Source organism: Pleurodeles waltl, chromosome 4_2, assembly GCF_031143425.1.
Source record: "Pleurodeles waltl isolate 20211129_DDA chromosome 4_2, aPleWal1.hap1.20221129, whole genome shotgun sequence".
In the NCBI taxonomy this organism is placed as follows: domain Eukaryota; kingdom Metazoa; phylum Chordata; class Amphibia; order Caudata; family Salamandridae; genus Pleurodeles; species Pleurodeles waltl.
Window position 1 is genome coordinate 403,456,659 of NC_090443.1, and position 12,247 is coordinate 403,468,905.

Consider the following 12,247-nt stretch of genomic DNA (forward strand, 5'->3'; position numbering starts at 1 on the left):
TTCCCTCAATACAATAATATCTCAAATTAGCCATAACGTTCGGAATAATTCCCCTAAACTTTTCGAGCGTATTTAAATAATACAAAATTATAAATACGTAGTTTTATAATTTATAATGATAATTATTAAATTGAAACCGTTGTACATATTCTGCCTTTTTATTATCTCTCGCATCAATAATTTATCATGATCAGCCTTTGCTCTCTATGTCAAGTTGCAATGAAGACATACAATGACAATCCGTGGTATTGCTGCCTTACAGCTCCAGGTAACGCCATAAAAGGTCTATCTGTGATGACAGCAATGACGTCACACGTATGACACCCGTAATGGCATTACTGACGTCACGTGCAAAGTCACAAGCAGTGCTTTGGCGAGTTATGTTTGTGTAGCTCAGCTTATATTGTGAATTTCAGTATTTTATTTAAGTTTTTTGGGGGAATATATATATATTACTTTCTATCCTTCCTCTTTTCCGTTTCTCTTCTTTCCCATTTCTTTTACTGCTCATTTCATTCTCTCTTGACCTTATCTCTGTTTTGATTTTCTTCTATTCCTGTCTTTCTCTTAACTGTCTCGTTCACCACTCTCTTCCCACCTGTCCGCTTTCCCTTTCTGTTCTTTTTCTCTCGTTCTTCTACTTCTTCTCCTACTCGTGTGTTCACTCTTACCTTCTCCCTCCTATCTCCAGGTTTTTTCTTATCTCCTTTCCAACTCTTGCTTCTCTCTGTCTTCCTTATCTCTCCTCCTCCCCGCTTCCTTCTAGTCCCGTGTCTCTTTTCCATTTCTCTCCACTTCCCTTTCTCTAGCATCCTTCTCTTCCGCATATCTCTTCTTCTCTTCCTCGCCGCTTTCCTGTGTCCCTGTCTCCCATTTCTCTCCTTCTCCTCTCCCTCTCCAGCTTCCATTTCTCTTTCCCATTTCTCTTCTCTCCTTCTGTGCTCTTCTCCCTCTCCAGCTTCCTTCGATCCCAGTTTCTCCTTCGTATGTATCTCATTCTCTTCCTTTCCAGCTTCCTTCTTTTCCAGTTTCTCTTCCCCAATTCTCTCCTCCTCTCCTCCCTCGCGCTTCCTTCTGTTCCTGTTTCTCGTTCACATTGTTCTCCTTCTCTCCCGTCCCGCTTCCTTGGGTTCTCATTTCTCCTCGCTATTACTATCATTCTTTCCCTCTTCGGCTTCCGTCTTCCTCCGTCTCTTTTCCATCTGTCGGATTTTCTCACCTCCTCTCCAGCTTCCTTCTCTTCCCGTTTTTCTTTTCCATGTATCTGCTTTTCTCTCCTCCTCTCCCTTCTCTTCCCGTTTTTCTTTTCCATGTATCTGCTTTTCTCTCCTCCTCTCCCTTCACTTCCCGTTTTTCTTTTCCACTTCTCTCCCTTTCTCCCTCTTCAGCTCCATTCTCTTCCCGGTTCTCGATCCAGTTGCTCTGCTTTTCTCTCCTCCTCTCCCTGTTTTCCTATCCCATGCCTCTCCCTTTCTCTCCTCATTTCCCTTCCAGCTGCCTTCTCTTCCCGTTTCTCATTTCCGTTTCTCTCCTCTCCCCCCCTGCGGCTTCCTTCTGTTCCCGTCTCTTTCCCGTTTCTCTCCCTTCTCTCCCATTTCACCTCCCGCGCCTCTACGTATGTCTGTCTGTTTTGCAATTCTAGAGATGTCGCCTGCTGGCGGGGATTTATATTTAACCTCAATCATGAGCCGGCCTCCTGCTATTACAGCTGTAAGTGATTTTGGATGCATGGATGGATGGAGCGCCGCCGCGCTGCTGGGCCAGGTGCGAGGGAGCGGCGTCCGTGGATACAGCCCCCTCTCCTCTGTCACCGTCTCTCTGGCCCTCTCTCCCGCGCTGCTTTGTGGCTGAGGCTCTCTTTCTGGCTCTGTTGCACCTTTCCTCTGCCTCTCGCCCCCATTTCATCTCCGTCCTGCTCTCCCCCCCCCCTCTCTGCCGTGGCTCCCTTTGTGTCCCTCCCTGCCCCCTCCTCTGTCACTTATCTCTGGCTTTCCCTCCCCTGCTCTCCGGTCATAGTGACCGCCTTTCTGCCTCCATATTCCGCTTTCATTTACTTGTCATTGTCTCTGCCGCCGCACGCGCCTCCTGCGGTCTCTCTCCCTCGCTCTTCACCCTCCCCCCTCTCCCCCTCTCCCCTGTCGCTTCTCTGTTGCTTTCTATCATGGTCCCCACTCTGCCTCCACTTGTAGCTGTCCACAGTTACCCCCCTCTCGCTTCCTAATCCTTCTCTTTCTCACACTGTGCCGTCCCATCTACCTCGCCTCTGTCACTTTTTATCATTCTCTCGGCATAGTTCCATCTCTGCCTCTTCATGTGCTTGTTCACTGTCTCTTTCCGTTTCTCTTTACCCTTCGCCCTTTCTCTCTTGCTGGGGTCCGCTCTGTCTGTCCATCTACCGCTCCTCTGCCTCTTTTCTGTCGTTTTCTATCATTCTCTCGGCATAGTTTCCGCTTTGCCGCTGCATGTGCTCTCGCCCTCTTTCTCTCCGTGGTCTTGCCTGTCTTTCCATCTACCTCTCCTCTTCCCCTCGCCGTTTCTTCATCTTCTCCTCAGTCTCTGGCGCTCTTTCTGCTGCCCTTCCCTCTCTCTTTCTCTCCTGCTACCCTGCGCCTTGGCTGTTCCCTTCCCACCTTTGCCTCTCCCAGGCACTCGCTCTCTCTTCCCGCTCTGTCCGTCTTCTATGTTTGACTCTCGAAGCTTCATTCTCCCTTCACTCTCACATGGTACCTTTCTGGCTCTCCAATTCCTTCCCACTGTTCTCCGTCTCCCTCTTTCCGTCTCACCTGAGCTCCCATCTCCTCAGTCCCTCCGGCGCTCTCCTGCTTCTCTCCCACCACTGACTCTTCCATTTGTCTTTTTGTCTCTTGTTCCCTTTTCCTCCCTTCTTTGCTACATGTCACTCGCTCTCCTCTCACTATGCTTTCACTATCACTGCGTCTATCTTCTACCCCTTTTCCTTTCTGTCGGCAAACTGCCGCAATACCTTTCCTCTTCTCCATCCATCTCCCCATCTCCCTCTTCCCTCTACCCTTCTCTCTCCTACCCTGTAATGTCCCATCTCCTGCCTCTCACTCCCGCTCCTCCTTTCCGCCACAATCCCTACCAGAATATCTTGAATTTAATACTGACCTCCTAATTTATCTCTGGGTTGTGCGATGACGATATATTTACCTTTGAGGTTCACAGATGTGAAGTTCACAATTTTAAATCTGTGTATACCTGTGTATGCTTACTTTCATGATATGGTGTTAGTCAATATTTAAGGCACAATGGCACATATTTATAGGAAAATCATGGAGCACGACCCTGCGCCAAAATTGGCAGCGTTGCGCCCTGTCATTTTCACAACGCAGGGATGCGCCGTATTTTATTTGAATACGACGCATCACTGTGTTGTCCCCAGCGCTGGCTCTAAATTTAACTGCCAACGCCAATGCAGGCATCCCTGCACCAGTGTGCAAGTTTGTCTGTGTTGAGGGGTGTGTTTGTTTATGTGCGGGAAGGTGTCTTTTCCTGCACATGAACAATCACTAATGGCGATTTGGCACTTCTGTGTGGGCTGCCAAATCGTCATTAGTGATTGTTTATGTGCTGGAAGAGACACCTTCCTGCACATACACAATCATTCATGGCATTTTGCTCCTTCTATGCGTGCTGCAGAATGCAGCACACATAGAAAAAGCAAAAAAAAGAGGAGGAATACAAATATTCCTCCTCATTGCGCTTTGCTAACGCCACCCCTTGTGTCCGGTTCGATTTTGGCGGTGCCTCAGGTTTACGAAAACTCGTCAATCTGAGAAAGCGTCAAAATTCAATAGGTGTTGATGTGGCACGCCCACAGAAATACCCATTGCATGTCTCTTCCACGCAAAGGGCTGTGTGTGAAGGGGTCATATTTACAAGTTGGCCTTAAGCCACAAAAAGTGCTTAATGCCACCTTGTAAATACAGCGCAGGGCATAGCGCCACCAGAGCGTCATGAAAAGGTACGCTCCAGTGGTGGCACTAGGGGCTCATAAATATGCCCCAATGTTTTGGCAGGTCGCTATTTTTGCCCCCTGACACATTACTGTTCATTTGAAGCCTAGCTTCCTCAGTTGAGTAAACTGTGTGATCCTGGAAACGCAGTTTTCCTCCTTGTGGCTCAGCTTCCCTTATCAGCAACACAATGACATCTTCTACAGCACAGTCCTGCCTTGTGGGCACTTCGAGCGCCTGGGAAGAGAAACACAATGCTCCAGGGGTTACTTGGTCGTAAATCAACTGCAGAACATGAAGGGAAGCCAGTACTGGCAGGAAGCAGAGCCGAAACCGTGTGTTTTTTATTTTGCTTATCACACACGTTTTTATTGACGTTCCACATTAAAATAGGAGCAGCTTACATGTTCAGATAAGAATAAATCCCAGTGGAATAATAGACTCTCTGAAACCCATCCCTGGTTCTGACCTAATCGGCTCTGCGCCTGTGGCACCCTCTCCCATTGAGTTCCAGGTCTCTGCCATGTATTATCTTGTCTCATATGTCTTCTAAGCACTACATCAGAGCGGTCCTGCCGGTCCTACCTTTGCTAGCATTACTATTAAGAGTGGGGTTAACTTGCATAATTCAGTATAGTGTAATCATGCAGAATTACCTGAAAATTCTGCGATATTCCACTTCATGATGTGAAAAGAGTAATTCTGTGTTAAGCGCTATGTCTTAGTGCACAAATGCCCCCCGAGTTCAAATGTGCACAATAATGCATTTTATGCTACAAAATAGCGGTAAATGCAACAGAATATGAACAGTGGGCATGAGCACCTGCTTGCACCCGCTAAATGTGCTATTGAGATAGCATTTTCCCCCTACGTACTCCTAGCTCCTAGCATTTAGCACCATTTTTTGTAGAGCAAAATGTCTCCTTGCTTTTAAAATGGGTGTGAAAATGCATGTGCACTAAGAAATAGCACTAAATGGGTCTTGGGTACAGTTTCTCCCCAACTTACTATTAACAATTAGCGATATTTGCTTAGCGCGAAAGGCACCCTTGCATGCAAAATGGACGCAAAGCTGCATTTTGCGCTAAGCAATAGCACTAAATGCAGTAGAACAAAAATCGCGAGCGTGAGCAGGGTCACACACCTGCTAAATGTGCTCTTGAGGTAGATTTTTCAACCCAAATTACTCACAATTATGTGAGCAGTACTAATTGTGTAACCATCAGTAATTCTACATCACAGAGTAATGCAGAATTACCAAAATTACTCTGATTACTGTGGCATAATTGAAATTACGCCCAGGCCTAATTATTATTACTATTGCTCTTGTGAACTACTATCCATGTGGTAGTATGGCTTGGCCACATTGCTGGCACTTTCATGCCCTTAACATTTCAACACCTCGTCGGGGATAGTAACCTCTATATAAATGCACCTGCGGTACAGTACAATGTACTGGATTGTAATACACTCATATAATGTGCAAATTTAAATATGATCAAATTATAGGATCGCAGTAGGTTGTGGGTAGAATCACTAAATTAAGCGAATAGTTGAGGCATTGGTTGGAAACATGAAAAGCGTTGAAAACTAGGGCCCATATTTATACTTTTTTTTAGCGATGCATTTGTGTCATTTTTTATGGAAAAGCAGCGCAAACTTACAAAATACAAATGTATTTTGTAAGTTTGCGTTGACTTTGCGTCAAAAAACGAAGCAAATGCGGCGTTAAAAAAGTATAAATATTGGCCTAGAAGTTTTTTTCTGCTAGGTAGTTAAGGAGGTCTTGCTCTAAAAAACAGATTTCCTATTAATTAGTGCTGCTGCACGTGCAAAACTAAGTAGCGCTTAGCTGTGCAAATGATACTGTCGATCAACTTTCCAGCAAAACAATGAGATGAGTCCTTCACAAAATGGATTGCTTTGAGGAGGGCTATCTCCTCTATGGCCTAGTCAATGGGGGGACAGAACAGACTGGGGAAAACGCAGACACCCTCCGATTTTCAAACAAAACCAGATCTATAAAAATAGCATGACCAGCAATGTATGAAATTCTAGCGCCATATGAAACCAGGCACACGTGGACAAGCTTAATATGAAATGATATTCCTATGCTTAAGAGGTGCAGTTTCCGAGAAACTATACATTATATGTGGCTTAATCTTGGATGGCTGTCCTCCAGAGTGGTAGGGGAATATTGTGGCCAGAATATTGTGTGACGTAAACATTGTGACCTAAATATTATATACAAACATATTGCTGCCTTAAACTTAATATTAGTAAATCTACCCCCAAAGGGATGATATCTTTCAAAACTACATTTTAGGACACTATATTTGTGTCACATGACATTTCTGACTAGCATATTCTCGCATACAACCTGTCCTCACATTGAAATTTGTACTGAAGAGTGTAATTAATCTTGTTTTCACACTCTAATGCAACATTTAGCATCATGCAGAAAATAGCTTTAACACAAGCATGACCTATGCAGACCTGCCAGCCCACGCGCCTCTGCACTGATTGGCTGTCTTCACACAGTCACCTGGTGAGGAGCCGATATCACACTGCGTACACACAGTGAGCTGGAACTCTATCCAGAGAGCGAGTTTCCAGCTCATTGTCTGGAAGCTCTTCAAAGCTACCATCCAGTAGGGGGTTTACAACCTCACCAGGACCTCGGCAACAACCTCCACAGCATTTCAACTGTTTTTTTTGAAGGGTGGTGGGGTACGCATGGATAGTGCTGAGCCCTAAGCCCTTCCCACTGGTTGTGGTCCCCTCCACTACCGCTAACGTTGACCAGGGGATGACGAGCTCAAAATCCTATCCAAAACACCAGCCCCGCCGTTTCAAGGCCCTACTCCTGTAGTAGAATTGCTTTAAAAGTTTGCAGGTCTGCCTTTCACATAGTTATTGCACAACTCATACTAAAAATAGTGCTGCTCTGTTTTTCTATATTTACACTGAGCAGTGTGACAGATTTTCATGAACCGTAAACATGCAGAGCAGCAGGCAAATATTTTTAGGGGGTTCCAACTGCTTGTAAGAGGTGGCTACCCTCTTGAAAGTCCTTTCTTTCTTCAAAAACGTTTACTGCAAAAATGCAGTGGGGCAACAGGACTGCCAGCTCAGCCTTTGGTTTTGTAAGCATGGTCTCCAATCTGTTCAGTCTGGGCACGTAGGCCAATGTTTGCATGAATATAGACTGGGCCCATACAAACATTCCACGCTGTGTTACTGCCCTCAATGGACTAGTTCACTAATGGAATCTCAATGTCTCCTATAACACTTTTCACAGGTGAAGGGGTTTTTCCTTGACTTCATAGCCCTGATGTACAAACTAAGGCAAAGCCGTTGCTGTGTTTGCACATCCACTAGTCTGCGTGGCGTATTTTGTGCTTATTATTAAGACAGATTTGCTGATCCATTGCCGCAGAAAAGTTACTTTCAATAGGATTTACAGAAATTAGCTCCATTAATGTTAATAAAGCAGGATTATGTTTCAAATCTACCTAAAGGACTTGGCATGTAGGAATGAAGGCCTTTGGAGAACATCTGACCTCCATTCCTGCATTCCAAATCGCAAAATCGCGATTTTTTGTTGCAACTTTGTTTCTTAAAGGGACAGTGACTGCAGTCCAACCTGACATGATGAGAAGGACAGTGAGGACAGCATGCAGAAGTCTCATGGACCACTGAGCACTTCCACCAATGTCTACAGCCAACATCCACAAAGATAAAGCAGCTCCTCATGGAAAGCTTCCACTTTGCAAATGGATATCACCACTATTGTTACATGTCGGTATCCAAACAACAGTTTATGACTGCAACTGTGGCTGCAAACAGTTGTTACATCACATTGTATATGGTTAGGAGGACAGGATGCCCATTTACCCTCCCCTTTTCCTCATGACTGTAATGAGCGAAAGTGTACACAGAGCCGCAAAGACATTTGTGAATTCCAATGTGCCTTAGATACATCGGCCCTTTGAATTCAGTGATTGCAAAGCATATGCTTTTGTAATCGTAAACTTTGCAGCCACAGACCCAATGACTAGGCCCTATGTCTTTATTGTGTCAATGTCGGTGGCCATAAACTCTAACACGAAGCCAGCCATCTCCACTTGTCTACCTCCCCCAATATGTACCAGGCACATTTTAGTGAAGGTATCTCGGTATACACCTCGCACCTTCATGACAGGATCTTTAACTTCTTTCCACGGATCCACTATTCTTGGGCAAGTCTGCTGTATGTGTACAATAGGTACCACTAATACCATATGCTCTCCAATGCTGATGCCTGGACTTATATCACTGGATGCATATGTTCAAATTGCAATATGTTATGTTATATTGATTTATGTAGCACACAAATCACCCAAGAGGGTATCCAGATGCTTTAATGTTCGATAACAAATAAAATATTGCTGTATCCCGAAATGTGGGCAGGCTTGTCATGTGTATAGGTATTTTTCACTAGATAAAAAAACATAAACAGTGCACATTCCTTATTTTCTCTTTGGAAATATGTGGTCAGAGAACAGGAATATGACAATATGCTGTAGAACGCAGGATATTAAATGAACAGTCACCTATATATTTTCAACGTGACCTGGCCTCTTATGTGGAAGCATAGCCACTGGGACCAATTTTATTAACTAGGTGTATTATTTTTTCCTGCTAAAATAACGAGCTCAGGGCCACATTCAAATGTGAGGAAGGAATTCAGACAGGACAGTTTATTTGATCACCCGCTTCTCCCTGTCATGCCAGATGGCTACAAAAATGTCACTGTAGGACCACATATCCCTTTGTCTCTTTAGTAGTGCATTATTTACCTTCATTGTTACCCAAGATGCACAAATCTCTTTTACCTCATTGAAGGCAGAATAACACAATGTCAACCTTAGAAATGTCTAACACAAAATGCCTGTACAGTGAAACGCATCTTCAAACTCTCCTCCCATCCTGCTTCCAATCTCGAAAAAATTGTCTTTGGAATTCTGACTGGAAAACAGATTTATCAAATTGACTCACTTGTGCATCCATGATGGATTCTAAATAGAGAGGGTGGACCATCAGTTTGGTGGATAGAGTAGTCCACCACATTTGTGGTGAAGTACCCTGTTCAACCAAATTCTAAATACGTTCCTCATTCCTAGGCCTGCGTTACTCATCCCTGCAGAGACTTAGACAGAGCACTTACTTACTTCCCACCACACAGATCAAGGCACTGGTAACGCTGGATTATAAAGCTGGACACAGATAATTTCAACTACAAAACACTAATCGGATTATTACTGGGAAACTGTCTGGTTTAACTTGAGTATGGCAAACATAGGTGTATACAATTGACTCTTAACAAATAAGCATCACATACAGTATGATAGCAATTATTTACACTGCATTTCCCAGTAATGTAGACACTGATGTCAAATAATAGAGTGATCCCATCTCATCCCTTCAAGCAAATGAAGGCACCACAGTGTGAGCAAACTACGGTGCAGCTAGGAGGCAAAAGCCGCCAGCAGGCCAACCTTCTTCTAAAGCCAGACCCAATCCCAACGTGATTTTACAATAGTTTTAAATTACCAAAAGGCACCTTATGCTTGCCCATCATCTTTATGTATCCTTTGGGCCTTTTGTGCCACAGTGAATGTAGGTTATGGATATCCATGCCTTCCCTTCCCCTACACTGTCAGTGACCTCTTTGGTCTTAAGGCGCCCAATACAGATCTGAGAGAAACAGCCATGTTCATGTCCGAGAGATGTATCCAGACAGAGGTAAACCTACAGAGGCCAAAGCTGAATAACAGCCAGAAGAAGCAGCTATTCCATTTCTTGATTGGATTGTTGATTGCCTTCGGACACGCTGGATTTACCCTCCGGGAGCAAGAGATTATGCAGGACTATAAAACTTGAATGGTCAGGAACCTTTGGCGCCCCCCCCCCCCGCCCAATGGTGTCAGGTTTGGATAATGACGACTTACACGTCACTTAGGATCATTAATCTTTTGCAACCCGGAAGGAACACGGAGCCTGACCACCGCACTGCACCTGCACCGACAGTTGTTGATCTCAGGGGAAACGGGAAGAATGATTGACGGCGCGCGCACCGGCAGCTGTTTATCAAGGGGGATGACAGCGTGCCTTTCCGTCTCCCAGTCTTCCTCCTCGTGCCCAGTGTGCCTCCAGCGCCATGTCAGTGATTCCTCCCTCCCCACTCTTCCTGCACCTCTCACTATCTCTCCCTTCACTGCTCTGTCACTGATTCCTCTCTTCTCCACTCTTCCTCCCCGCCTCAGTACCTCTCTTACTACATTGTCCCTTCCCTCCCTCCCTGCTTCTCTCCATCTCTCTCTACTTACCGCACCTCTCTCCTTTTCCCCTTTCCTTTCCCCTTGATGAGGCGCACCCTTTATATTTTCCTATTTTTTTTTACCTAGCACCCCTCCCCCTTCTCTATTTAGTCTCTTTGTTTCTTCCTTTCCACCCTCCCCTACTGCTTTCTACTCTCTCCTTTCCTCCCAGTCACGTCCGCCGCCCCCTTTCTCTCCAGCACTCTCTTCTTCCACATCCATCGCGCCCTCCTATTGTGTCCGCCTCTTCTGTCTCCATTTCGTCCCGCTCCTCTGTCCATTGCATGACCCTTCTTTCTAATCTCGTTCAGTCTCTTTCTATCTTCCTCTCTCTTCTCTTTGCCCGTCTCTTCCCCTCCTCTTTCTTCATAACCTCTCACAAATCTCTTTCCGTCACTCCCTTATATTTTCTTGTCTTCTCCTCGCGATCACCCTCCCTCCCTTACTCTCTCTCTCTCTTTACACCCCCAACCCCCACCACCTCACTCTGTACCCACGCACCCTCAAGCGCCTTGCCCTGTGACCAGTGCTTTAAAGGGGGAAAAAAGTGCAGGTACTCATTAGCATCAGCTAGTAGTGTGGTGGGTGGGGCTAGGGGCGGGGCCAAAGCAAGACATGAGAATACTTTACGATTTATATACCCTTGCAGCGCATACCAAGACACATGAGAAATGTGTTTAAATAAACAGAACAAGTTACCTTGTTACAGGAAATGAAAGCGAAACACAATGATATTTTAACATTTCGTTTTGTAATATTAGCAGCTTCTTAATGCCATACTATTTGCTGTCGTTTTGCACAACACTATACATTCTTCAACATGCACACACACAGAAAGAAACAAACAGACCAACACACAAAGCATTCCACACAGTCCTGCTTAAAGTGTCCCGATTCTCCACCTCTTTCATTCGCTTTTTAAAAGACTCCAGTGGGATTAAAAGCCATTTTAAACTTCTTTCCTCCCATGGCTTTCTTGGTTGTGGCTGTCAGCGGAGCTGCCTCCATTCCTGTGTTTGAACTTACAGTAGTGTGAATGGGATTGACAGCAGAGGGCCTGAATGAACCCTGTTCTGTCAAACACAGCGTGATGGTGAATACCCAGGCATTAGGTACAGAATCCCTGCTGAATAGCTCAGCGGGGGTTGGCTCAGGGCTACAGAAGCACCTTAGCTGTCAGAGGCAGGTTCAACTCTGACAGTTCACCAGCACTAGCAGCTAATAAGCCTACCTTTCATGAGTACCGGTACTCTCCTAGGCAGCAGAGTAGTGCCGGTACTCAGAGTGAGAAAATTAAGAAGTGCCGGTACTCAATACCTGTGAGTACCGGCCCATTTAAAGCACTGGCTGTGACTGAATTCACTCCAGGGAGATTTACGCTTCTCACGCTGCATGTGATGCTCCCAGGCAGCCATTATCATGAATTATTCATGACCTCAGCAATAACAGTCTGGACACTAATACTGTGCTTTTATAGTCTTTTCGACTTTTTATGGAAAGCTTATTTTACTCTGCGTGTTAATTTTACCTGGAGTTTTAGCCACACCTGCCTATGAATTAATTGCATCAGGTAGTGTGAGGAGGAAATGGATAGAAAATGCCCATTCTTATTTCCTGACACCGCCCAACTATCATGACGCAGTGACCACCACATTTCCTTATATGCCTTATAGTGTAAAAGGCCATTTATTAGGACAGGAATGCAAGTAACATCAAAGATTTGAATAATTTTAACATTCTAAACTTTCCAGCTTCCTTTCCACACAGCCCCTTTGAAATGCCCACCTTTCCCTTTCGTTTCCCACTTTTGCCTCTGTTCACCCAGCCCCCACTTCAATTCACCTACTATCCACACTCTCCTTCCATACCGTCCCCATTCAGGCATTTCCCACACTGGCGTCCTTCACC

At 45.1% G+C, this 12,247-nt stretch overlaps 2 protein-coding genes across 2 annotated transcripts in view; one reads left to right on the forward strand and one right to left on the reverse strand.

Moving 5' to 3' along the window:
* The window catches only part of TNR (tenascin R), an 847,456-nt gene that overhangs the window by 121,791 nt on the left and 713,418 nt on the right, over positions 1 to 12,247 (forward strand). The window lies entirely within an intron of this gene.
* On the reverse strand, positions 806 to 1,312 carry LOC138293875 (uncharacterized). Its single transcript, XM_069233174.1, has one exon. The coding sequence runs from the start codon at positions 1,310 to 1,312 to the stop codon at positions 806 to 808; it is 507 nt and encodes a 168-aa protein (XP_069089275.1).